Source organism: Buteo buteo, chromosome 30 (assembly GCF_964188355.1).
Source record: "Buteo buteo chromosome 30, bButBut1.hap1.1, whole genome shotgun sequence".
In the NCBI taxonomy this organism is placed as follows: Eukaryota; Metazoa; Chordata; class Aves; order Accipitriformes; family Accipitridae; genus Buteo; species Buteo buteo.
The window spans coordinates 3,443,162-3,470,766 of record NC_134200.1 but is presented as its reverse complement, the minus strand read 5'-3'; the positions used below and the strand labels follow the sequence as shown (position 1 = coordinate 3,470,766).

General features: G+C 43.8%; 1 protein-coding gene across 1 annotated transcript; it reads left to right on the top strand.

Moving 5' to 3' along the window:
* Window positions 1–9,581: 9,581 nt before the first annotated feature.
* Window positions 9,582–27,137, top strand: LOC142025826 (poly(A) polymerase gamma-like). Its single transcript, XM_075018506.1, has 21 exons — window positions 9,582–9,618; window positions 10,120–10,351; window positions 10,428–10,494; window positions 11,167–11,248; window positions 11,339–11,448; window positions 12,683–12,736; window positions 13,807–13,918; window positions 14,607–14,696; window positions 15,328–15,466; window positions 15,623–15,695; window positions 15,781–15,901; window positions 16,219–16,303; window positions 16,712–16,765; window positions 19,165–19,284; window positions 19,624–19,733; window positions 22,056–22,177; window positions 22,270–22,439; window positions 23,352–23,458; window positions 23,535–23,773; window positions 24,659–24,730; window positions 26,925–27,137. The coding sequence occupies exons 1-21, from the start codon at window positions 9,582–9,584 to the stop codon at window positions 26,961–26,963; spliced, it is 2,235 nt and encodes a 744-aa protein (XP_074874607.1). The 3' UTR covers window positions 26,964–27,137.
* Window positions 27,138–27,605: the final 468 nt, after the last annotated feature.

Genomic DNA, 27,605 nt, shown 5'->3' with positions numbered 1-27,605 from the left:
CTCTGTTGCCTTGGGGACACAAAAGGTGACTTTTGCAAGACACCCTTTCATCTGAGCCGCTTTGAATAGGTCATTGAGGATTGGGTATCATGCCTTGTATGGCACATACTGATTATTTTTGGTAGATCATGATACTCTTGGGGAAATCATAAAAACATCTGAAGAATTATTTAAAGATTATTGACCAAAGCCCCAGCAGATGTGATTCTCAGGAAATGGGACACCAGAGGCCAAGGGAGGGATGGTTTGAGCACTTTCTTTGGATTTGGGAAACCAAAGAGCGTTCCCCTCTCCCCAGCTCTCTGTCCTCCTCGTTGAGGGCTGTGAGGAACTCTACCAACTGGGTCTGAACTCACAGTCATGTCAAGTAATTTATGTCTAACTGAGGCCAATGTTGTCCTGTCAGCTCAGGATTTGACCTTCCATTTGAGCCCAAAGCATTTCAGTTCCCAATACCTCCATCTGCGCTCTGACGTTCCATTGCATGCCGCAACTGTCCTGGCTCTCCAGGCAGGATGGGCAAGAGATTTTAATCCCTGAACTGGAGCTTTGCCCCTTGCTGGAAATGTGAATGCAGCAGGCTCGAGCCAAGACACCCCGGAAACCCAACTTCCCAGAGGACCAACTAATGAAAACATCCCCCATGTAATTTATGTAATTTATGCCTGTCCATGGACCTTGTTGATTCAGACATGCAGACTCAATTCCCAGCTTGATTCTTTATGGAGGGTACCATGGAATGACACCGTGGCCCTCCAAGTGCCAGACCCCTGCTGATTCACGGAGGGCTGGGGCCTTGCTGCTTCCTTTCTTCCCATCAGGGTTTGGGAGGAGAGGAAGGAAGAGCAGGTGAGGTTTCTGGGTGCCAGTGTTTGAAAAGGGGGAGCAGAGCCATCACATAGGAAATGATCTAAAGGCTATGCTAGTTCAAAACTATTACCTTCAGCTCCTTTCTCAGGGGCCTTAAAACCTCAGCAGGAACCTGGAAGTGCCGAGCTCCTTTCACCTCCTGTCGCCTGGCATGCAGGCGTGGCGACCTGGTTCAGGAACGGCGACCCCCGTCCATCAGCTTGCGGACACCAATGTGGTAGACAGCAAATGGCGTTTATTAGTGGTCGACACGGTGTTATATACCTTTGGTTTACGACGCCACTTCCGTCTGCTTACATCGTAAATTAAACACTATTGGTCATTAGGAGAGGGGCTCTAACTTTCCGTACAACGCGAGATCTTCCGACCGCCAGGCCCTAATTACCTACATTTCCCCCCTCCCTATGCGTCGTTAAATTAGTTAAATTAATTAAATTAGTTATAAAAATTATATTAATACAATTAGCAAAAATGTTTTAGTTTTATAAAAAGTCTTAAAAAATATATGTAATATATATTATAAATCTAAGTAGAAAACTATATTAAAAACTATAAACACCATAAATTAGTTAGTTAAGACAGGTAAGTAAGGAAGTTAAGGAGTAAGTCAGGAAATTGTTAGGGACAATGTTAAATATTCTTAAAGCATTTGTTGGTGCTCTACAAACAGGATGTTAACGCTTTGTAGTCGTTTTTTGACAAACGACACGAGTTTTTTCAGTATACAAGGTCCGAAAATCAATGTTAGCAGAATTATCGTGACTGGCCCTATCAAGGAGGATATCAGGGTGGTCAACCACGGCGAACGGTTGAACCATGATTCGTACCAGTTTTGTTGCGCGTCCCGTTCTCTTTTTCGCTTCTCCAGTCCTTCTCGCAGTTTAGCCATGGTGTCTCTCACTACTCCAGTGTGATCCGCATATGTACAACACTCTTCCCTCAGTGCGACACATACTCCTCCCTGCTGCAAGAACATTAGGTCTAATCCTCTTCGATTTTGTAACACTACTTCGGATAGTGATCTAACTGATCGTTCTAATGCACTTATCGATTGTTCAATCCTTGCTAGGTCTTCGTCTACTGCTACTCTTAGGGCACTGAATCCTTTGCTTTGGTGTACCAAAGATGTTACTCCCGTACTTACTCCTGCTGTTCCTAAGATCATTAAGGTGGCTACCGTTAGTGTTGTAAAGGGTTCTCGTTTCATCAAATGATGTTCTGGGGTAGCTTGATAGTTATAGACAAATTCTTCGGGATGGTACAAAATTTTTGGGACTATGGACACTTGGATACAATGTTCTGAGGACTTATGAAGGCTTTCTAATGACAAACAAGGCGTAACTCCGGTAGTAGAACAGACCCACTTGGCATTTTTGGTTGGTATTAACCATTTGGTAGAGGCTTTACTCAGCATCTTATTGGAACACAGTTGTTCTCTATGCTCTGGGACTTTGCCTACACACACTCCCTTCCCTACCACCTGTGATAACGTAATGCCTTGTTTTTCTGTGTCCCATATACACTGGGCCGGGTTTGCATCATTTGTCTGCATGGGTAGGTCACTCACTCCTATGGCCTCATAAAAGGGTGGTCTTATCCCGTAACATAACCAACAATGCTCTGTAAGATTTGGATTTGTCTCGTTCAATACTTGGAAGCTAGCTTGCATTATTTTCCAAAGAAGATTTTTGTAAGGGGTTTGGACGTTATCGGGGGTTGTAACTTCGATATCGTGTGTTTTGCTATATATCGGTGTTGGTGGGTTGAGAACTGGATTAGGCCCGATCGCTTGGGGTGTTTGTGAGATTATTTTAAGGATCTGTACCACTGTTCCTGGATCTTTGAAAGCGCTGTGAATGAATACTGACCACCTCCTTCCCACGACCCATCCCATATTAGCCGGGTTCTGGATCTTCAAAACCAGATGGGAACAGGAACCTTTGTTGGCTAACCATCCATTGGGTCTGAATTTTGGACGATTGCACCCGTTTGGTCCCCATTCTACTTGCAAATTTTTGTCCTCTATTTCTGGTTTCCATCTATTGCTCGTCACGATAGTTTCACATCCCCAGTACCCACAAAACCAACGTCCCGGATAGTTACAGTAACTCTTCCCTGGGTTTGAACTAGGACACCAATACGTTCCCCATATTGATTTAGGACTTCCACGTTTAGGGAACAAATCGAAATTTGTTACCACGAAAGTTGGGGGGCCTGCTGTCACGTTTACCGCTATCACTCGATCGCTGGTGAGGTCTTGTAGGACCCACCTGAATGGCCGATGGGGATTGTAATCTGGTTCTGCCTTTCCTGCAATGATAAGCTTTAAAATCAGGATTACACAAAAGCATCGGAACTTTCCCTTGCCGAGGTTGCTTAGATATTGTCCGGGCTCCGCCGGTGCGGAATCTTCTGGTTCGGACGGGACGCTTGCCGGCTCGTCACTTTCTGTTGCCATCGGGAAGTATGGATCACGGGGGCGTCCGATGATCCGGTCCTGTGGACAAAAACTCACAGTTTTCATTAGTTTTATTCTGGAGGTCTGGTTTAATGGACTTAAGCGGACACCACCTAACTTTTCCGTCTTTTTTGACCGCGCCGTACCCCCGCCCTGTAAGGACTAGCCTCCATCCTTGTTCCCATTCTCCTAACTCATTCCTGATTATAACTAGCGGGCCTTCTTCTAATGCTCGAGTGGCCCAATGTTTTTGGGTGGGACTATTTACTTCCTCCCCCCGGGGGAACTGATTCAGTGCTAACAGAGCAGTCGCTAAAAGGCGTGGTTGGTCCTTTTGGGGGATGGCGCTGGCAAAACCTTCTGTTTTTGCCAGTACTTCCAATTTGGATTTCAGGGTGTGATTTGCTCGTTCTACTATAGCTTGTCCTGTACTATTATACGGGATGCCGTGTATTAAGGTAATACCCCATTTTGAAGCAAATGCCTGGACTGACTTGGAAACAAAATTTGGACCATTATCTGTTTTGATCTGATTGGGGATACCTAGCCACGCCATGGTTGTTAGCCAATGTTGAATGGTTGCTTTGGAGTCAGTTTTAAGGTGTTGAGTGGCCGCGATCACTCCGCTATATGTATCTACGGTTACCGCTAACCACGCTCGAGGTTTTAGCAAGTGGCAGAGTGTAAAGTCTGTTTGCCACACCTCGGAGGCCTTAAGACCTCTGGGGTTGACTCCACTGGACCACAATGGTGCTTTTTGACAATGGGGACATGTGGCTACTATGTGTTTCGCATCAGGGACTGAGATTCCGCATTTCTTTGCTAACGCTTTAGCTCCGATGTGGAGAGACTCGTGTAATTGACGAGCGTCTCTTAGTGTCCACAGTCCTTTAGCAGCGGCATCTGCTTTGTCATTACCAGTTTGGAAAAACCCTCTGATTGGGCTGTGGCTGTTGACATGGATAACTGATATAGTGCCCTCTCGTGAGGATAGCGCTTCCTCCAGTATCAAGGCCGTTGTAGATGTTGCCATGCCGGGCCTTGACATGGCCAAGCAAAGTTTGGCTACAAACATTGAATCAGTTACTATATTGAGATGTTCTGTTGGGAACAGTCCGCACGCTAGTACTATGGCTGTCGCTTCCAACTGCTGAACTGAAAGAGCGTGATCTGTCATTTTAATGCAGTACCATTGTTCTTCTGATTGCCATACTACTGCCGCGGTTGAGGTCGCTGAAGATGCGTCTGTGAAGACTGTTGGTCCTGGTTGAGGTCGGTCCATGACCTTTTCTGGAAGGTCGATGCTGACGATTGTTAGCATTTGAGTCCAAGGGGGCTTCGTTGCGTACCGGACTTCTCCGCCAAACCCGGTGAGAGCTATGGCTAAGTACTCTGATATTGCCACTGACTGCATTGGGAGCTGTTTGCGGAAGGGTAAGTATATTCTGGTGGGTTCGGTGCCTAGATGTCTTAGGGCGAGTTTCCGGCCTTTCATAATGAGGTTACTGAGACACTCGATTCCTGGAGAAAAGGCACGAGATGTTTTTCCTAAGACTATCCATTGTATTGGCTGGGCTTTTTCTGGGGGACCTTGGGCTAGTGCTCCTACCCCTCCCTTTTCGGTGAAATGCACGTACAGATCAAGTGGTATATTTGGGTTCCATCTGGCTAGCGTGCTTGATGACATTTGTTGTTCTATAAAATCGAGAGAGTTTATTGCTTCTGTTGTCAGGGTTTTTTGTTCCCATGGGTTTTTTCCTTTCAAAAGATCATACAGAGGGGTCATAATTTCAGGAGGGATTAGGACGATATTGCGTAGCCATTGCAAAGACCCTACTAACTGTTGCATATCATGGAGTGTCTTAATGTTTCTGTGGATTTTTACTTGGGGGGGGGTTATGTAGAGATCTGTGATCTCCACTCCCAGGAAACTTACACATGGACCTCTTTTAATTTTTGCGTTCGCGATTTCAAACCCGTTCGTTTTTAGAGTTTCTGAAATTGTTGACACCAGCTGGTCCACTTGATTTCCTGACGGTGCAGAAATCAAAATGTCGTCCATGTATTGGATGATAGTTGCAGTCGGGTCACTACACCGGACCGGTGCCAATGCTCGATCTACTGTGATCTGGCAGATGGTGGGCGAGTTGATCATTCCTTGGGGCAATACTTTCCACTGAAAACGTAGGTTAGGACGCTGGCTGTTTGGAAACACTACGGAAAAAGCAAACCGCTCTTTGTCGTCTTCATGCAGGGGTATTGAGAAAAAACAGTCTTTGATATCAAGGACGGCACAAGGTTGCCCTTCTGGTATCATAGAGTTCATGGGCAATAGTGTTTGGACGGGACCCATTGGTTGGATTATTTTGTTTACTTCACGCAGGTCGTGGAGGAGACGAAACCCTTCGCCAGTCCGTTTGGGTATTACAAAAACTGGGGTGTTCCACGGGCTAGTAGAAGGCTCTATATGACCTCTCTGTAGTTCGCGGTCAAGTAGCTCAAGGAGGGCATCCATTCGAGGCTTTGACAGGGGCCACTGCTCAACCCACACTGGATCGGATGATTTCCATGTCAGTTTGATTGGTGGAAGCGGGTGTACGGCAGTGGCCCTTAGGGTAAATTTGTCATCCTGATTTTTAATAGGGATAGAGCGTCCCTTCCCAACAGGGGTGGGACCCCTGACATGACATATGGAAAAAGAGTGATAGTTTCCTCTGGTCCCTTTTCGGTGTGAAGTGTGATTGCTACTAAGTGGGCGCTCTTCCGAGCTCGGGTTAGTCCCCCGACTCCGCCTACCATGGGGGCGTCCTCTAGCTTCCAACGTGGGGGCCAATTCGTTTCGGGGATAACTGTGACGTCTGCTCCGGTATCGATCAAAAAGGGGACACTAATGGTGGTGTCATTTGGGGCATTATAGAGGGAACAAATTCCCCACACCACTGGCGGGCTATCGCACGCTACCGCCAAGGCCACCCAGGGGTCTCGCTCCCAGGGGATGGTCTTTGCTGTCCCTGAGATGGGGGCAAATTCGGTTGGTTGACAGGTTGGGCCACAAAATCGGTAGCTCTTCGAGGGGGCAGCGGGTTCGGAAGCACCTCGCCCCAACTCGGATTTGCATAATTGGGCCGCCTCACATCCCAAGTGGGAGAGGGCTGTGTGCGGCCCGGGTGCCCCCTCCCCCTTCCGTTTCCCTGATTTTTAAACCTACAGTCCTTAGCAAAATGTCCTTTCTTTCCACAAACCCAACACGGCCCTCTAGGCTGAATCTGGCGTGGGGGGTACGCAGTTAGCGAGTTCCCCAGTTGAGGGCAGTTCATAACAACGTGGCCTTCCTGACCGCATTTAAAACATGCCATCACATCGGCTATTGCGGTATGAACAGCCGCCTGAATCGGGGTTAGATGTTCTTCACTCACAACATGCTTGATCATGTCTGCGATACTTGACCCCGCCGGTAGCGACCGCAGGACTTCTTTGGTTTTTGAATTACATTGTTGGCGTAAACAGTCTGCGACAACTGGGCCTTTTGCCTCTGAAGGCAGGGACGAGGAATCGACTGCCGCTTGGAGGCGGTCTACAAATTGTGTAAAACTCTCACTTTCACTTTGCTTTATTGTGGACCATGGTGATGGCTTAGCAATGATTCTAGAGACTGTACGAATAGCTTCTCTAGCTGCACGAGTGGTTGTCATAACTTCGTGGGCTCGCAAGCCTTGGGCTTGTGCCTGGGGGGTGATCATTGTTGGATCTGTGCCCATTAGTCGCTGTAGGTTAGAGCCATGGAGCGGGTGGTCTGCTCCTGCTGCTTGGGCTAGCTGCCTTGCACAGTTCTCTTCCCATTCTTGTTTAAAAACAATCATCCCCGCCCCATCAAAAATCAGTCTACAAGTTTGCTTTATATCGAATGGGAGCATGTCATCTCCCCCGAAAATTCCATCTATGAGGGTGGAGACCATGGCAGAATTAAGCCCTTTCTCCGCGATCGCTTTAACAATCGCTTGCACATCCTTAGGGTTTATTGGTGAATAAATCCTTTGTCCCCCGTCCGCTACTCGGACTGGGAACGCTAGCGTGGCCGGTGAGGCCCAATCGGCGCATGCAATTTGTATCTTTTTCCAATCCGTAAGGGGAATTTCTCCTTTTCGCGTTTTTTCTTTATAACGAAAAGGGGTATGTTGACTTTTAATCTTGTTTACCTCCTCCTCCTCCTCTGAAGTTAGATCGGTTGTGAGCCGCTCGTCCCAGGAAGTGTCTGACCCGGAGTCGGAACTCGACTGACTAGTCGTTTCCGGGCTCTGGTACCTTTTTGTTGGGCTCCGGCCCCGCCCCCTGTGGGTGGGCCGTTCCCTCCCTCTAGGCTCACCCCGCCTTCTGTTCGGGGGGGTGGTCGGCCGTTTTTTCAAATGGCCGCTACGATTGGCTCTCCGCCCCTCACCCGCACTCCCCCCTCTGTGTCGGTCACTCCCATCGCCTGCCTCCTTCTCCTTCCCCTCCTCTTCTCTTTTGTGTGCGCTTGTTAGTTCTGGCGCTTTGTCTTTGTTCTCGCCGGGGGCATTCTCGCCCCGCCTTTCCCCTAGGGGCTCGGCGCCATCTTGGGGCGCATAGGGCGGTGGTTTAGCCCGGATATTTTCTGACTGTGATCTCTCCGCGGCGGTCCTAGCTTCCTCAGCTAACCCTCCCCAGAAAGATTTTGCTTGATCTTTTGCCTCCGTGAGCGGACCGGGGCTTGGGGGTTTTTGGGACGCGCCGCCCTCCCGCGGGTGTTCCAACTCGGCAGAATTGCCGTCGCCTGGGGGGCACTGAGTCTGTGTGGCTGCCCCGACTCCCAATTTCGGGGTGACCAGCAGGCAGTCTCTTGCAGCCCTCCAGGTTTCCTGCTCTTGTATGGCTTTTTGTAAAGCCTGTTCAACTTTTCCCCACGCTTTAAGGTTTTTTCCACTGCCCGAGGACTTCGTCTCCTCGGCTAACGCTTTAGTGCACTTATCCCACACCTCAGGGTGGAGTATATCTACCGGCTGATCAATGGCTCCAATTTCCAAAAGCCTCGCAATAGCAAGGTTAAAATCTTTGGGCCTACACTCAATCCCCCACTGTTTATGTAATTGGGATACGACCTTCACAAGGGCTTCCATCCTCCTTGTTGGTCCTGGTCCGGGAGCGTCCCCCCTCGACCTCTTCCCGTCGAGCTGGTCCAGCAGCCCGTCTGACCGTTCACCCGTCCAGGCGATCGTCCCGGGTTTCGGCACCACTTGTCGCCTGGCATGCAGGCGTGGCGACCTGGTTCAGGAACGGCGACCCCCGTCCATCAGCTTGCGGACACCAATGTGGTAGACAGCAAATGGCGTTTATTAGTGGTCGACACGGTGTTATATACCTTTGGTTTACGACGCCACTTCCGTCTGCTTACATCGTAAATTAAACACTATTGGTCATTAGGAGAGGGGCTCTAACTTTCCGTACACCGCGAGATCTTCCGACCGCCAGGCCCTAATTACCTACACACCCCCTCGAGCTTTTTGGAAAACGCCTAGAAAAAAGTTTGAAAAATGAGCTCATAGAGAAGGGGGGTGGGGGAGCCCACTAGGTGACTAAAAGCTATGTCTGTAGTTGGACAAAGCTACTCTGCGAGAGAGAAATCCATCTTCCCTCAGTGGCAGAGTAAAGGCAACAACTAGAAATAAGGAGTTGTAATAAGCTATCTTTTTAAAATCAAGTGTTGAGGCTGTCCTTTGAGCCTCATCCCATTCTAGCCAAAGTGGGTCAGATACCTTCAATAGTTCTAAGCGTCTCTTGACTAACCCAGCTAATATTTGGAGCTGTCCATTTGTGAAGTAGGAAAATAGCCGGTTTGAATAATGCCATCAGTAATCCCTGTAGCCTTAGGGTCTGGATATGGACTCTTTGACAAGCATGATGAGTTGTAGACCTTTTCAATGTGTGTCCCCCTTTTGCTACTAGTGTTTCTGTAGAGACCCTTGATCCATTAAGTACAGTTCTTACCTCCTGTGCCACTCCTTTCTCTCTCCTGGTTTCAGCTGGTAATGCTCAGCCTAACTGGGCAGTGAGCTAGCTAAAGCAGATTTGAGCACCTTCTACAAACAGAGCTTAACTTGTGCTGCTCTGCATGCTGACGTACATCTCTTGGATTTAGATTAAACCAGATGTATGTAGAGCTAAGCATCTGAGCTATAAAAATGGAACGCTGTGTTAAGAGCACAAGGCTCTGCTAGCAACATTAGCTGCAGATTGGTTGATGTTTTCCTTCATCCTCTTCCATGGACAAAACCAAGGTAATGCTGAATTTACTGCAACAACTCTGTTTAACAGACCACTTTGTCCTTGCTCTGCAATCAACTATAATGTCCTTTCAGAATCAGTAGAAGCACAGCAAATACATTGAACTAAAAGAAGCCAGTGTTAAATTGTCTTGTTTAATGTGATCAGGAAGCTGATGGGAATAACCTTAACTCGAAAGTGCTGTGAAACTGAAATGTGTCCAAAACTTGTGCTGTACGTAGTGTCACCCTTCGTGGATTTCAAACCTTTTCATTTCCTGGCGATCAGTTCTAACTGTCTAGCGCAATGCAAATAAGCTGTCTTCAGATGGTAGCAACTTGGATCTTTTCTTATATCCACAAGTGTTTTTTAAAGAAGTAGTTGTGGCTTCTAAGTTAGGTCAAGTTATCTAAAAACCATAAGCAGGATCTTTTTTCCCTCATTTATGTTAATGCTGGGCAAAAGGGCAGAAGCTGATTTGGAAACCTGTAAGTGGAAGGGTGTTTTGCAGTAAGGTGGTGGTTGTTGTTTTGTTGGGTTTTGTTTTTTTCTTTTGTGGGGTCTTTGGTATTTTATTTTCTCCCCCAGTACTCCTAGGCTGCAGAACCAGCCTCCGAGGCACTATGGAATTACTTCTGCAATTAGCTTGGCTCCTCCTACGGATATAGATTCCATTCATACTCAGAAGCTGCTTGAAGCGATGAAAGCATTGGGGGTATTTGAAGAGGAGGAAGAACTGAATCACAGGTATAACAAGACTGTAAAATTTGTTAATGTCCTGGGGTTTTTTTTAGGGCAAACTTAACATGAGTTTTCTTTACAGGCTGGTCGTTCTTGGTAGACTGAATAACTTGGTCAAAGAATGGATTTCAGAACTCGGTGAGAGCAAGGTAAGGTTTTTTGATAGGTTCTTATCAAAACAGCTGAAGCCTTTTTGTTTCTTCCAAAGGCGATACTACTAGGATTTATGCTAAAGTTCAACATTTAACTTCCTTCTTAAGTATCAAGGAGATCTGTAGTAAGAGCCATTGAAATAATGTATAAAAGATACTTCAGATGAAGACCTTCAAGTCCTTGGGGCACTGAATAAATTTGTGAAGTGGCTCGATCAGTTGACTTGTAGCGGTTAACAAAGCTGAAACAAGACATTGTGGGGGGAGATAGACGGTAACTGGGCAGTAAACTTGCCCCAGACAGCCTACAGCACTCAATCTAGTTTGAAATTACTACTCTAGACTTGCCTTTGGAATGGCTCTTAGATGGTGTTAATGTATGCGGCTCTGCTGCAGGGAAGACTGATAATAGGTCTTAATTTGTTTAAATTGATGAAGCGACTGCTACATTACTCACCTTTTTTGTTGCTGCTGTTTGTGAGTCGCAAGCACTCCCTTCAGAAAAACAGTATCAGTCTATTAGACTAACAGCTCAGTATGGGAGGGAGAAGACATTGTTTATGGAGGCTGTTGTAGTCTTTCTAAGTAACTTATATGCTAGTTAAACTTGCATGTAGGTCAACGTGTATCTTTCTGTTCTCCAGAAAACTCTTTCTCTTCTACCCACAGAATCTTCCCCCTTCAGTAGTAGCAAATGTTGGTGGCAAAATATTTACGTTTGGTTCTTACAGGCTTGGAGTACACACTAAAGGTAAACTTTTGCTCTTTTGCTGTCTGGTCATAGTTGTAATGTTTGAAAGTGTCTTCCAAGAGTAACAGAAGAAATGGCATCTCTTTGCAGGTGCTGACATAGATGTGGCTTGTGTTGCTCCTAGACATGTAGAAAGATCGGATTTCTTTCAGTCGTTCTTTGAAAAACTACAACGTCAGGAGGAAATAAAAAAGCTGAGAGTAAGCAAGCTCTCTCCTTGATAGATTGTGCAACTCCGACAATAAGAATATTCCTGTTAAAGACTCCTATTGGTAGTGATTGTCTTACAAACCAAAATTAAAAAGGGACTTGTTTCTGAGTCCCTTGTAAAATACTGTCTACGCAGCAGGAAAGTGTTGGAAGTCAAGCTTTTGGTTCCCTTCCCCAATGACTGTACGTCCGATCAGAATCTCTGTGGTTCACTTCTCCCCTACCCATGGTTTGGGAATGAGTGGGCTATAGTATCAAAAAGCAAGGTTGTCCCTAGGAGCCTTGCTTTCATCTTAGCTGTAGCAAGGGGCTTGGCAAGAAGGTAACTGCGTGCAGGTAGAGGAAGGGGCAGCCTGAGAGCTGAGGAAGTTGAATGTGATGTGGAAAGGTTTCTGTCAGTACCTTTGCCATGGTGTTCCTCTGGGTGTACTTTAGGACCTCTAATTCATTCTCCTCTGGTCCTGTTCTTCTCTGGCTACTCAGCCTGAGACGTTGTAGAAGAGACGCACAGGCAGCTTTGCATAAAGTCAATAGGAGCTGTGCTGTGACTATACAAAACTGCCTTGTAAAATGACCCGCCGGTGCACATGTTGTGTACCTTGCGTATAGAACCGAACTCCTGAGAAGTGTTTCTCTCAGCCTGGTCTTCCTTGTGCAGACATTTTGAAAGACTTCATATGCATAGCTAATGAGCCTTTGTTTAGATGACCGAAGACAGACTCAGTGGGCTGTGGCACAGTTCTGACGAGTGGTCTACAAAATTGAAAACTGTCCCATAAGGTAGCTGACAGCATCTCAGGCATGGTAGAAAATAAAAATACAGGAGGCTAGTGCGTGCTGTCAAATGCGGACAGAATTTCCTCGATTTCTCTGGATGTTAACCAGTAGTAAGATAGCTACAGAAATCTCTTGCTTTTCTTCCTCACCACCAAGGTTAAGTACCTTACAACCTCTGATACTGATGGCTCATTGTGCACTGTTTGTTCATTACAATATGTGATCAGCCTCCGAATCTCTTGGCTAAATAACTTGTTAAAGCTAGTATTATACCATCTTAGTGCTTGCTGTACTGCTTGCAGCTTAGGAACAATTCTTTTGGTTTGGAAGCAGCTCAGTCTTTATACTGAGTAGTTAGCAGTGTAAATTCTGCATTTGATCGTAGTTCAGGAGAAACATTAAAGTAGCAAACCATGTTTTCTTACACAGTTATCCTCTCCTTTCCAGGCAGTTGAAGATGCATATGTACCAGTTGTCAAGTTTGAGTTTGATGGCATTGAGGTAAGCATTTGTTTATTTTTTTTTAAGTGAATAAATTTTTTCTTGCTTTGGAATAGGATAGCTTTTCCAGGGAGCTGTGACTGTGCTATTTTGGACCGCAACGTATCCCAGGAGAAGACATTGCAGTAGAACGGGAGCTTATAGGAAAAGAAGCCCCTAGGGAGCCTAGCAGGCATGGGAGCATCAGGGACATCTTTTTCTAGACCTGTGCTGTAGACCAGGGTAGCCTGCTTGAATAGCATTTATCCCTAGGATCGTGCAGAGTGGGAGCAGAGGCGGTGTCCTTGCTAAGTCTTCTTAGCTCTGCCAAGCTAGGTATCTACAGAGGGATGTGTACAGTGTAGTTCACTGTACGAATCATGTGAGCAGACTAAATGTTTTGCTGCAAATCCAAAATGAAGTGGTCGTGGGACAAACAATCTGGAAAATGGAAAGTGAAAGTACTCATTTGACTCCCGCCTAGGTTTGTCAGTTGCAGGAATCCAGCTATCTTGAATACATCCTAGGCAATGAATCAAGACCTGCCTGCTGTAGTACCTAAGCGAGTTACTGCTTGGTATCACTATCACAAAGAGATTTATTCAATGACCTTTTTGTGGCCTTTATCTGGTACAGACTTTCACAGGATAATCTTCTTGCCTCAGACTGTACTAAAATCCAGATACTTCAGAATCAAAAGGGCTTACTGCATAAAGGAAATGCTCTCTCCTTTGCTGAAGTATAGTTGAGGTGACTGAACTTAAGTCTTAATTCTGTGAATAATTTTAAGTTCCCTTTTAATTGGAACTCTAAGTCTAGAGTAATCTTTTCCAACTTAAAATGCCCTCTTCCTTTCCCTAGCTTAAAAAGAAAGGGGTGATGCAGTGAAGGCTTTGTAAATAAAATTGGGAACTTCTAGAAATTGCGTTGAGTCTTCTGGGAAGTAAACCTCTTGGGAGATGTATCTATAGTCACATAATTCTAAATACAACTGTTAACCACTCTTTTTAGACTTGAGTAACTGTCCCCCACCAGTGTGCTGTTTGCAGACTGCGGGGCATTCTAACGGTTGGCACTTTTTTCCTCTTAAGATTGATCTCGTGTTTGCAAGACTGTCTGTGCCAGCTGTTGCTGAGAATCTTGATCTCAGAGACAACTCGTGTCTCAGAAGCCTGGATATAAGATGTATACGGAGCTTAAATGGTAAGCATATTTGCACATCTTTAACAAGAAAATGTTACTAAAGTTGGTATGGAATGCACGTTACACACCCCAAGTTTCTGTACAGGGTGCAGAAACTGATCCCCTGTATACTTGAGGTCTGAGGAGGTGGCGAGCGGGCTTAAATTTAGCTGTTTCAAGTTGTGTGTTTAGATAGACCTGTGTTGCATGTTTCTTTGATTGGGGTGTGTGTGGTGTTCCAGTTTGCCACAGAAACTGCTTCAGATGAATAGGTAGAGCACTTGATAGAGAAGAATGTGTGGTAGTTGATTAAAAAAAAAAAAAGGATATTTAAAATACCTGAAGCCGAAGTTGCTCACTGTTTAACACTGACTGGTTTAATTGTTCCTGGCTGTCGAAAGAAACCTAGCTTTCGGAATCCTGTAGAAGGGCCTTATTGAAAAATGTTGGCTGTAGTCTAAAGTATGAAAAAGCTGTTGAGGGCACCAGTTACCTGAGGTGCTACTGAATGTGTAACCTCTAATTTGTTATGTTATGTGTCTGTAAGGTTATGTGTAACCTCTGATTTTTAAGGTAATACAAAGCAAGTAACGCAAACTTGTTTTCATAGACTTGCAGGCTAAACTGTAAGCTATTGATCCAGTATAGCACAGAACTGACTTGTACCTGTTACCAGGAAGTGCTGTACTTCAACTGTTTTTTCTTACAGGCTGCAGAGTTACTGATGAAATACTGCACCTAGTGCCAAATAAAGAGAACTTCCGGCTCACGCTCCGCGCAATTAAACTGTGGGCAAAACGTGAGTAATGTGATTGTTTGTGATCTTTAAACTTTTCAGAGGCACCTCGTGCTGAAAAAACAATAGCGTTAGAAGTCCTTCATCTTTGGATAGCTGTTTAAATAACAGGTTTTAGTTCAAAACCTGTGTTTTAGTTTAGATTCAAGGACTGTCCGTGAGGTAGATTCTGTGGTTTTTTTAATGGGGGTAGAGTGGGGAGATGAGGGGAGTGCCTACAAGACAAGGTGCTGCATTGCTTACCAGGAACCTGACTAGAAAGGATAAAAAAGCCCAGTGAGGTATAAAAGCTTGATAGATAAGGACTAAGAAAATACCGTTTGCGCATGTGACTAGAGCAAGTGCTAGAAGAATGGCAGAACCTTCTTCTTAAGGGAAGTTGGAGTGAAGCAGTAGCTGTAGCAGTGCAGGCAAATTTCAGAGTAGCAGTATTTTGGGAAGTGGTGTGGTACCGATTCTTTTTCTCATCGCTGTAAGGACCAACAGTTTTGGCCTCGTTGCACTGCAAAAATAACTGACTTGGAGGCCGAAGGGTGCTAGGTATTCTATAGATTGTGAAGGTGGTGCTGTCAATTTGAAGGACTATACTTGGGCATGGGAAGACTACAGGCTAACGACAATGTCTGCATTGTAGGACGTGGCATTTACTCCAACGTGCTGGGATTTCTTGGTGGGGTTTCCTGTGCTGTGCTAGTAGCGAGAACGTGTCAACTCTACCCAAACGCTTTGGCTTCTACTCTGGTGAACAAGTTCTTCTTGGTTTTTTCAGAATGGTAAGAGCTACTTATGACTATTTTGAGTTGCGTAAAGCAGTAACACTTTCTGAGCTGGTTCTTTATATAAGATTTAGACCAACACCGTTCAGTCCTACCCTGAATTACATGGCAGAGTTTTAAATGGGCAGTCAGTTCCTGGCTTTTCTTGTTTAGGGAGTGGCCAAGACCTGTATTGCTGAAACAACAGGAAGAGAGCAGTCTTAATTTACCAGTATGGGACCCTAGGGTATGTAGACATGGAATTTGGAAGCCTTTAAACTTTCTTCTAAGCTAAGCTGCTGGTGCCGAGCGCAATTGTTTTAACATCACAGGTGAACCCATCAGACCGATACCACATAATGCCTATCATCACCCCAGCCTATCCGCAGCAGAACTCTACATACAACGTATCTACATCAACGCAAGCGGTAATGGTGGAGGAGTTCAGACATGGTAAAGCTCTTTCCATGCTTATTAACTGCTTAACAGGTGTAATTCTTGCAATACGAAACCACATTACCTGACTTGGTTATATTCCGTGCGGTGTTGTGCCCTTTTAGGCAGAAGAGTTCTCTGGGAAGTATACCTGTTGCAGGCAACAAGGGACCAGTTTTACAATGAACTGTTGTAGTAGGCGTGTATTGTGTCAAGGGAATTCCTGCTTTTTGATCTGTCGATTACTGTTCAAAACCTCTCTCTTATAAAGTTTCTGTCACGCTCTGCTAGTCTTAAAAACAAAATGGTAGTAAGGTTTTCAACCTTAATTGTAGGTCTTGCAGTTACGAATGAGATTCTCCAAGGAAAATCAGACTGGTCAAAGCTCTTTGAACCACTGGACTTCTTTCAGAAATACAAGTATGTATGAAGTCTGTTACCTGAACTTGAAATGATTGCCGTACTGGTTAGCATAGTGAGTTTTAGCTTGCAGTCGAAATACGAGATGGCATTGATATGTTTGTTCTTCAGAAGCTGGAGGTAGTCATAGGAATTTTGGTAAGGATAAGTATAGGGAAGATAGAAAAACTGTTTGTGTTTTGCCACTGACACTGTTTTTATTAAAAAAAAATCAGCTCTGATACTCAGAAGGCAGCAGAACGCAATTCTGAAGGATGTAATCAGTTTTTCTTCAGTTAATACTGTGCTGCCTGCAGGATATAATGTGTCTTGTCTGGAAGTCATTTTCTATACATTTAAGGCAGTTTTGGATTCATTTGAAGGAATATCAAGTCCTGAGCTAGGATGTTACTTTTTCTTTTCTTCTAGACATTATATTGTGCTGACCGCTAGTGCCTCTACTAAAGAGCATCACTTAGAGTGGTAAGTCTTGCTTTGAGTGTGGGTTCAATACATCATTGACGCTCAGTTCAGTGTTGCCCTTCATTTGGTTAATACAGTTCACAAAAATAAAGTACTCGACTGTGCAGCTAGGCATGGAATACAGTACGGAGTTAAGTAGACAGTTCCTCAGCAAAACTAAAAGCTTTCTTGTGAAGGGAAGTTAGCATAAGTTATCTTGCTGTTTAAGAAGTTAACCTAAAGACCTAAGTCATGATGAGAAGGAGCAAAGAGGGTTAGTGTGCGTATGCTCTGTGTCATCTCGAGAAGCAGATGCCAGGAGTCTAAGGAGACTACTTACCCAAGGCTACTTCAGTTAGGAAGATGTTCCTTGTTGCAGAGACTGAAGTAAATGGGGATTACTTGATGTCATCAGATGTGTAGTGGACACCGGAGAGCTTGATCTTTTACTGACTTATAGACCAGTGGTCTCCAAACTTTTGTGCACTCCTGTGAGCAAAACAAAAAAAAAATAGTAATTTTTGAACACATAGTTGCGGTCTAGATCTACTTCTTCACAAGTTACGTACACATTACTGAAGTTCTCAACTTTTCTTCCTGGACCCAGTGGATTGTCTTGTGCACCCCCTGGGGTACATCCCCCCCCGACACTTTGAGGACAACTGTTGTAGAGCCTTAGAAGACTTGGTTTCATAGCTTTTTTACTGGATGTAATATTTAATTTAGGACTAGATTGCACTCAATGCTAAGTTGCTCTGGTTATGTAGTCCGCCTGTTCCAGAGCCTACTTTTCTCCAGTGAAGCGAAACAAGGCTGTTTAATCGGGGTGAAACCTGACCGTCTGCACAGAGTACCTGAATGCTGATAAATAGTGTTTACTAAGTTTTAATCTAGTAGTGTGCTCAGGCATCTTGTGTTTAGTGCTGGAAATGATCATCTCAGCATGCTTGGTAGTGGATAGGTAAATTGCAGGAGTGCTGATCTACTTTGTGAAAGGTAATGTGAGAACCACTTCAACTGTGGTTAGAGAACATGACTGCTTCTGACATGGTATTTGTCACTGTCTCAAGGGAGACATGCCAATAATAACTTGTTGAACCTGTGTGAATGGGCTGACTAATTGTGAGTCTTGAAATAAGGGGAAACGGTGAGGAATTAAGGTACTGTAATGTGTGTGGTGTTCTTATTCTGAAGAAATGAGTGCTTTGCCTGCCTTGCTCAAGTAAGCAAGGAAAATCGCTGTGTGTACCAGACCCCTGTTCTGAGGACACCTTGGTTATACTTCAGGGTTTGGCTTGCGCTTTAAGGCAAATGATTTAATTCTTGCGCTACCTCTGAAAGACATCTTATTTCCTGTTTAAAGATAGCTCTAGTAGGTAATACCTCTTACCTGAACTTGTTAATTTGTTCACTTAAAAATCGTGTCAGCTACAGCTTGATGTCAGTCGCAGTTAGGTATACAACAAGGAGTTATGGGCAGAGGGCTTAGAGCCAAATAGTTTTTAATGTGAAATGTTTTAAGTGAAGAAGGCTTATTGTATCTCACAATAAAGATGAGGAAAGTCCTGGCTGCAGTAAAAGCTGACGTTTTTGCAGTGACAGAAATGGCAGCAAACGGGGCTTAGTTTTGCATCTGGGAAAATGAAAAGCAGAAGACAAACTTGCTTCCGTTTGCTATAAGAACAAGTTTAGTTCACCAACTCTTGAATGGATTTGGGAATAGATGGCACATCTCTGTTGTTCATCAACATACGATACTTGTGAAGAACGTAGAGAGTTCTGGCTGCTTTCAAGGGTAGCAGTGTTTCAGGTAGAAGGGTAAAATGCCAGTACTTCATTTAAAAGAATAGCCTTTGTGGTCATGATACATTTCTTGGGTAAGTCTCTGATGAGACTGTGTTGACTGGATCGTTTGTTTAGTAAAGGAACTATATTTTTCAGTTTGGCTGGAAGAGGGTAAACTCTTTTCACAGGTCAATCTGCAGGAAGAATAGCATCTTTACTCAGGCGTAATGGAAGAGTTGTGCTTGAGCCTTTTCTAAAGGGTTGTTCTCCTTGATCTTTGGGGTAAAAAAGAAGTTTTGCTGCACTTCAAAATGCAGCCAGAGGTGCTGGGAATCTGCTTCTTGTTGATATTTTCATCATAGGTTATATGTTGAAGTGTTGTGTCTGACCTGTTAAGAGTACAAGTTGAACTTACTTACTGCCTCTGTCTTTGGAAACTTTGAAGCTCCAATGTGCCTGGAAACATCTCCAGCTCCAGTGTGTGTGATATAAATATCTAGTATCTGCTCAGCTGAATGAATCTTACTACTTACTGACTGGTTAGCATTTTTGTATTAGCATTGTATTATAAGAAAGCGTATAACTACTGTGCTGGATACAGTCAAAAATGAGTAAATGTCTCTTGTTCTTGTCAGGATTGGCCTTGTGGAATCTAAAATTCGTGTGCTGGTTGGAAACTTGGAGAGGAATGAATTTATATCTATTGCACATGTAAAGCCACAGTCTTTCCCTGGCAGCCGAGAACTTTGTAAACAGTGAGTTCCATTACTTTTCTGAACTGGAGTTTGGCCGATGTATTGTACCTTGTTTATATTCCTTCACCTCAGCTTACCTGTGAGAGATGCTCAGTTACGTACCTACTGTTTTGTAGGTACGAGGTCTGACGGGCAAGGTTCTGAGCATGTAGGATCTTTTTAAAGAAGGGAGAACTTGAGGGAGGAGTTCTCGGAGAACTTGAGAATGGGCTGACTCCCATCTTTAGCTGCTGCGTACAACTAAACTGTTTTGCTTAAGCCCTTCTTGAGAGTAGATACTAGCACCCAAATAACTGGCATCTGTGCATAAATGATAGATTTGTGACTGTGTCTTTTTAGGAGTGGATATGTGTCAATGTGGTTTCTTGGAATCGTGTTTAGGAAAGTGGAAAATGCAGCAAGTGTTAACGTTGATTTAACGTGCGTTACACAGTCATTCAAGGATACAGGTAAGCCTCTATTTTGCTCTAGTCTCGTAGGGTTTCATTTTTTTATTCTAGTGCAAGTTGCTTCGCAAAGTGAATTGTGCTTCCTTCTGGTATTAGCTATTTCTGTAGAGCGTGACACATAGAAGATTAGCCTTAGAAACATACTATTTTGACACTTTGGCAATGTAAGTCCACCTTGAAACAAAAGTGTGTACTACAGTCCTATATACCATATCCCCTATGTGAAATAACAGTTCTGCAGATCATAGTAAACGATCAGAAAGGAACTGCGATTCCTGAAATGGACAGTCAGATGTGAAGCCAGGAGAGAGATGTCCCTTTACTGGGTGTAGCTACACTTGTCAAAAGCAGTTGTCAGTTGCTGAACTTTGGAAGTGGGAATTAACTGTATCGGGCTCTAAAATTAAGTTGTGAATGCCTGTTGACAGTATTGTTTCCAAAATAACAGTTTGTGTAGGATACCATCCCAGAACTTTGAAAGGCAGTGAGTGGTCACATCGTAACGACATGCAGTCTTGCACGTCAAGCTCCGTGTTCATCTTACTTTATTCCTTTTGATAGATGCAGAAATAAAGTAATATCGCAAGCGTTGTTAGATAATGCTAGAATAAAGGGGTTTGGGGGTGAGCAGTCGTCTGAAAGTATAGGTCTTTTCCACAGTCTGTTTACTTCTTCCCAAGCTGACTGCTCTTGTGCCTTTCAGAAGCGCACGTGTGCTGTGAGGCTCATGCCTTGCTATCATAATGCCAAACTAAGGAAATCGGGTTACTCTTCTGAAGTGACAGGTGCGTTTGGACAAAAAGTTCTAAACAGTGGACTCCTTTAAACTCTTCATCAGTGCAAACAAACATTTCTCCATGGTACCAGCGTGAGCTGTGTGTTGTGTTGCTCAGACAACATGAGTAAATGCAGTAAAAGCGGACCTTCTTTTTAGCTCATGCTTTGGGATATGAGAAAAGCACAGAAAAAAGGCATCAAAACGCTTGTCTGAGTTTCAGGCCAGGTGGGGTGACTTCCTCGGACTTGCACTGTTACCCGAACTGATGCTTGTCTTGTACGTGACATCCAGTGGCACTGTGTTTGAATGTTGTGGCAAATGTAAATCATGTCAACAAGGTTTGTGTACTGCTGAGAGGCTAGAACTAATGTTGAATCCTGTATTTCTGTGCACAGACTTGATTAGCATAGCTGTGTGCTCTCAGTTTAGTGAAGCACAGCCTATCGTATGTTTCAGATACAGGGTTTGAACGCAGAGAGATTGACCAGAAAAGGTATTTCTTGAGAGGTGTGATATCCTTTGGCAAATGTGGGAGTGACCAGTAGTTACGTGCAAGAAAGCTTTTATCATGTGCCTTGACTTTGAGAGAATATTTTGAGAGGGCAAAGTTGATGGGCTCAAGAGTATAAGGCTCACAGTTTGGAAGGCTTTTGTTAAATGAACTTTATCTCACTTTTCCATAACAACATTATTGGATTTACTCTGAAGCAACTGTTCCTGCTGGTGTGAATGTTCACATTTGTGCTTTTATTTCACTTCTAGATCTCCTGCAGAAAGACTTGTTGTAAGCCTTTTTGTTTTGGTTGCATGTCCTTCCTTTGATTCCCACTCTGTATGCTAGTAAGCTGACTTTCCAGCTATGCTCACGACAGGCTTGTTAAACTTCTCTAAATGTGCCTTAATTCTGTAAAAACTGCTGTGCTAGTATAGCGTTTTTTAGTTGCATGAAAGGTTGCTTGCTGGCACGTAAGAAGAACTGGTTTAAATTGTAGTGGTTCTGATAAGTCAGATGTCCTTAAAATCCCGTCTGTCTTGGACAGGTAGAGTTTTAACACCTAAATTACTGAAAAGTTGTATGATGTTACAGAACTGTTAGGAAAAAAACGCACAATCGCCACTGTAAATATCAAATAAAAAAAATTAGTCTGAATCTTGAGTAAGGTGTCTGTTCTCTCATCAGCTGAGCACAATTGGGTTGATTCAGAAAGTCATCTAGATCTATCTTCAACCAGACAACTAAGGGTTAAGGAGTATGATCTCCTTCAGGTTAAAATCAGCTCAGAGGTGAGCTGCATGACTAGCAAACCACAGCTGTAACTGAGCACATAAATGCATGTTTGAACTTAAAATAGCTGTTACGTGTCTGGTCTGTACTGGATGTGAAATGGGCATCTGGGGTCACTTTCATCTTGAGACAACTTCTTGTTCTTTGTTTGGGCTGGGCAGACTTCAAGGCTTGCTGTTTCTAACGAAACCATGTGTAACTTTGACAAATACCCAATGCAAACATTCCCACTAAGCTACAACACTACATTTCCTGTTAGTTTACAGCCAGGCTAACTACCTCAATGTGCTAAAGGAAGGTATGAAGATCGAGGCAGCTCACGTGAAGAGAAAGCACCTCCACCATTTTTTGCCTGCAGAAACCTTACAGAAAAGAAAGAAGGTATAATAAAAATCGGGCTCTTCTGGCAATTTTTTTTTTTTTTGCTTTAATAATTACTTGAAGACTTCATTATTTTGATGGTGTTGTTTCAGCAAAGCATGCCAGGTACTAGTCAAAATGCTGGTGGGCTTCAGCGCAAAAGGACTTCTTCAGATGGAAGCTGTTTGGACAGTTCCAGAGACACGGGCTCCAGAACACCAGATAATTCCTCTTTGTTACATAAGATTTCTAAAGTGGACACCTCTACAGCCGAGAGAGAAAGGTTAGCACCGTAACCTTAAAGCTGTGAAGAAGCTGCTTTTTAACTGACTCGCGATGTGAATGAGGTCTAGGATTTCTTGTTTGAATCTGTGTTGTTCATAAGCATGTGGAGGGCTCTAATGGCTTCAGGAACAAAGCTGTCATCTCCTTTGGGCACATGGGGAGAGGCAGGTTAAAGAAATCCTTGAAAAAATGAATTTAATATCCATGAAGACATGTAGGAGGAAAGGAGAAGTGGATACCGGAGGAATTATTTGGTCTTGAATGTAGATCCCCTTGGGTTAGTGTGTAAGTTGAAGCCGGAGTGTTTTCTATGTAGGTAATTTTGTTCTTTCTAACAAAAAGTCTGGTTAATGCCAAGCAGTATGATGTTCTACTGAAGTGCTGATCTTGATCACAGCAACACTAGAGCTGCTGCTGCCTTGGTGCAGCAGTATGAGAACTCGGGCAGTAAAAGTGGGTGTCACTTCCTGGGAGGTCTGCTTGTTCATGAGCTACTTCAGCCCAGGAGGAATATGTAATCTTGAGAGTAATAGCCCAAGAGTACCAAATGTGTAATGCCTGCTGTGTTCAGACCGTTTGGTACTGTAGGAGTAGCATTAAAAATAAAATAAAATGGGATGCCTGTATGGGTAGAGCAGATACATTCATGAAAAGCAGTACAGAGTGCTGGATATACTAAGCTGGAAGACAGTACAAGTACATAGAGACTGACTAAAGAAAACGCTGAAGTTTAAATTTGCGGTCTGAAGTTCAGCAAAATGAAGATCTCGTGCTAGATGGCCTGTTGTTTGGTAGAGCTGTGACAATGAGCTAAGAAGACAGACATGTGTCTTGCATGGGCTTTCTGGAAAGGAAATGTATAGTATTTTACAAACGAGCATTTTATAACTCTAGCATCTGACTCTTACAGAAATGCTGTGTACCAGAAACCTAACGGTGCTAACAAGAGAGAGAAGCTACCTCGTGTAGCTGTGCCATCAGTCTCTAAGGGACTCTCCATTCCTGTTACTGATTCAAGTATGTATTGACGTAGTGGGTGGAATGCAGTCTTTAATTTCATGGCTGAACTCTAGAAGCGCGGTGTCTCTTACAGAAGCGGAGGCTACAGTTGCAATGAGAACATTGGGACCTCCAGTTGGTGGCACCATTCCAGGACGTAACACAGTTTCTCAACCAGGAGCACGTTTTGTCCAAGGACAGCATGAATTAAGTGGGACTCGAATTACAGATCCTAAGAACACTGCACCTAAACGACCTTATTCACTGACCACTGAGGGACCTCATTCACCTCCATCAGAAGAACGGCCCAAAACACTAGCAGACGGAGAAAAGGTAAGGAAGGGGGGCTAGGCCAGGGAGGGTTTGAAGTAGAATTAATTCTTGATGTACAATGAATGACATAACTGAGCAGAAATGCATATATGCATCCCCAGTGGATTCAGGAATCTAAATTTAAGCATAATGCTAGTTTTACTAGGATGTAGGTGTGAGAAATTGTCTTGAACGTACTGTATAGCTATTAAACAATTTTTTTTCCCCAAGATCTGGCACTAGTGACTGGTTTTGGTCTGGTGGCAGGCTCTCTAAATACTACTGTACTTGTATATTACTGCACTGACCGATTGCTCAATGAACTGGAAGCAGTTTTTAATTCAGAAAAAAACCCCAAATCTCAAAAGGAAGAGGATATGAATCTTATAAATGTAGACGTATGAGCTAATCTTGTTCTGGCAGATGATTTTTGAATGCCTCTTGATAGTTTTGCTGCTTTAGAAGTCAGCAGCCTACTCAACAGGTTGTCCACTGCTGAAATGAGCGTGTGGAGTTGCTTGTTAAATCTTGTTTTTGTGGAAGCTTTTGATTAATGCTTGATTTGTTTTCCTGCTCTACATAACTCGCCTTAAACAGCTGTTTGTGTGGCTTGACCTCTGATTTGAGGCACAGAACAACTAGAAAAAACTCAATTTTGACACTTGTAAAGAATCAGCTTGCAGAACTGTTACCTACTAATGAATACTTCAGGTACAGATTTCAAGGTTTGGGTAGTACGACTTCTTGCGAGGCTTGAGATTCCTGTGTGGTAAGGGTAGTGTTGTCTAAATGTTGTTTTAAGAATGGCCGCTAATATGTTTAATGTGTTGACTGGAAGCTGTACTCAAATATGAAGGTAACTTCAGTATAGCAATTATTTTGAGTCTGTGTGTTCTGTTCTTCTAGTTAACTGGCCAGGATTCAGCATTCAAAGGCGGTGGCAATCCAGAAGATGTCAGCAGCAGATCTACAGACAATGTAATTGGGAAGGGGTTTTACTCAGTAGCTAACTGAAAAGCTGAATGGACTCTTCTAGTGCCTAGACTACCTCACATCAATACTCTACACGTTTATTGATGTAAACAAAAATATGCTTTTTAGCTTAACTTTTTTCAGTCTTCATTTCCCAAATACATTCTTGTCAGAGTTATCCCTATTAGTCTTTTCAAAAGTCTTGACCGTCACTAGCTGAAACAGCTTTGGAAAAGGCCACAAAAACCAAGCTGCCCTGTGACTTGGATTCAGAATGTATGTCAACAGGTTAAGTAGTTACTGCAACCACGTTGTGGTTTCAAGTGTGTATGAACGTGCTTGTATTCATTTGTGCTTTCCTAGTGCATGTGCATCTATTGTTCTCCTCGTAAGCTATTTTCCCGTTTGGCACATACACTCCTGTGCAGCTATCACAATGGGGCTCAGCTTCCTCAGCTAGCAGCTGTCCCCTGCCTAACACGGCCACGTGCTACACAAGTATTGCCTCCCGTGGAGGCCCATAAATAATTGAAGTATTGAAGACAATGCAGCAGAGGATGCTACCAAGGTATGGAGATGATAGACGTGTCCCATGCCGTTGTATCTGATTTTTGTCTTGAGACTGCTCCAGCATGAGACTTGAGGGCTTTTTTGTTGTCGCTGGGTAGGAAAGCTAAACTCAGAACACACAGCTGAAGATGTACTTAAACATTGCAATAGCCAAGGCTGTTGTGACACTGCTACCCACCTGCAAGGTAGAGTCTTGAAAGGAATTGGCATGCAGAGAGTGTTTTCAGATAATCCCTGAAAGCTGTTCTGCGTGGTTACATGACAACTTGTAGTAGTCTGAAGTTCCAGTTCTGTAAACCGGTAACACTGCTTACCCAGTTAAGTGCAGGAGGGTTTTTTGAGGGGTGGGGAGAAATTCTGATCCTATGAAAGAAATGTTGTGCTATCTCTTTATTGTAATTTCTTTATAACTTGGTGTTTTTGTAAATGAAGTTGTATGTTTTTCCAGAGTATTTTCATATGTACTGTAAAATACTGTCTTCCAAAAATAATTTTTTCTTTTTTTTTTTTTTTAATGCACGTGGGATCTGCTTAAAAACCCCACACAAGTAAACCAAATGTAAGGCGGGCAGGGCAGTGCCACAAAAAGTATGTTCTACAAAACGATGATGTCATGGTAGAGTAAATTTGAGGAGACTAGGAACACTGCTTTCCTGCTTCTAGTATTTCCAGGTTTTGAATTCACACCCTCTGAATAGTGCAGCTTGCAAACTGCGTTGACAGCTGAAGTCCCAGTTTGCTGTGCGGACAACAGATACCCCTGACTTCTTTTAAAATTAGTTGCTTGGCTTAAAGAGCAATTCTGAGCTCTGATCATCTTAAGCATCCACCTCAAACCCTAGTGACAAGACCGAAGGGGCATGTAGCTATCTTGCACGGTCTTCATTCTCCAGCATTCCCCCTACTGCTGGTGTTCCAAACTTGTGGAGGAAGCATGACCGTGACCGTATACTTACCTTTTTTCCTTATTACCTCTGGTTTCCAGCTTGCTTCAAGTGCAATTCATCTCTTAGAAAATGTGCCTTAGTGGGTTTGAGAGGTCTTATTCCTCCTTCTCCCCTCGAAAAAAACCAAAACTTAAGAGTGCAAGGCTTAGGTTTACTCACAGGTTGAAATGAAGAAAGAGAACCCATGCTACTTAAGTGGCTTTTAGCAGAGCTACACCTTGAGTTTATAAAATGGTTACCTTGGTTTTGTGACCTGTGTTAAAACCATGGTCTTTCAATACTGTCAAGTCTGTGTACTAGTTACAGTAGGTATACAACGTCAGCACCTGTGTAAATAAAACTCCATCCTGAATTTGAGGGAATTAAAGCTGGAGTAGGTGATAAGATAAACAGCAAAGCAACTATGAAAAGTGTTTTGTAATGGTCTACAAGCCTGTAATATTACCATGCTTTTAAACAAATTCTTCCACTTGAATATTCCAAGACTGTTAAAGGCCGTTGTGCCCTTAACCTCTAGTCAGCACATGCATTTCTGCAACTGGTCTCAAACTAACCTAGCTAATTGATATCAAAGTATATGCCTTTACATGGATTTTTTTTTTTAACTCTTGCTTTGCAGAATTATCTTCTAATTGTGCTTTGTTGTTGTTGTTGTTGTTGTTTTTATCCCCCCTCACTCTTAGGCTGTTAAGAAGAAGTTTAGGAAGAAGTCAGGTTACTAGTTTCCTGGACTTGATCCAGCATAGGTCAGATGACACGCTTTAATCTACCCTGACTCAACGCTTGGCCCCGTGCAGAGTGATGTTGCTGTTCTGGAGTTTCCCTGGCTAGTGCAGAGGTTGGATGCTGCCCCAGCACTATGCAGATTAGATTACAGCTGTTTTAAATAAAGTTCACACTGCACCAATTCAACTGAAATGTTTTCCTTTGTTTATGGAGCAAGTCTTCTGTCAAAGTGATTGAAAGGCAAGTTCCTCGTGCATAAAGACTCCTCTCCCTACAATGCACAGAAGGAAACAACCCAAGCTAGAGACAATATTGCCAAGCGTGGTTCCTGTCCTTTAGGGTGAATCCTTCCAGCAGGCTTTTATATGCTCTGGGAAACATAGGCGGTTATAACTTTGCAGCTGCTGTTGACTCTAGCAGTCCTGTCTGAATCTGGTCCAGCGTAGGTCAGCAAGAGTCAGTGCTAGAAGAAGCACTTCTTAGCTGTTACCAATTGCATCATCACATCACTTCCTGGCATAGTGTCTTATCACTGATCATCTGGGGACAGAGGTTTTTAGTCATTTGCCAGATGGAGCTGGTAGTAGGGCAAGTTCTTTCTGGAATACCTGAAGGAGAGAAAAGCTGTATGTGGCCTT

What these genes read in the sequence shown, in the direction of transcription:
- LOC142025826 (XM_075018506.1), top strand. Translation starts at nt 9,582, where the DNA reads ATGTTTTCCTTCATCCTCTTCCATGGACAAAACCAAG. An exon ending in TACCAGTATGGGACCCTAGG is followed by an intron (nt 15,696 to 15,780) that starts GTATGTAGACAT and finishes TTAACATCACAG; the next exon opens with GTGAACCCATCAGACCGATA. An exon ending in TCTACAGCCGAGAGAGAAAG is followed by an intron (nt 22,440 to 23,351) that starts GTTAGCACCGTA and finishes TGACTCTTACAG; the next exon opens with AAATGCTGTGTACCAGAAAC.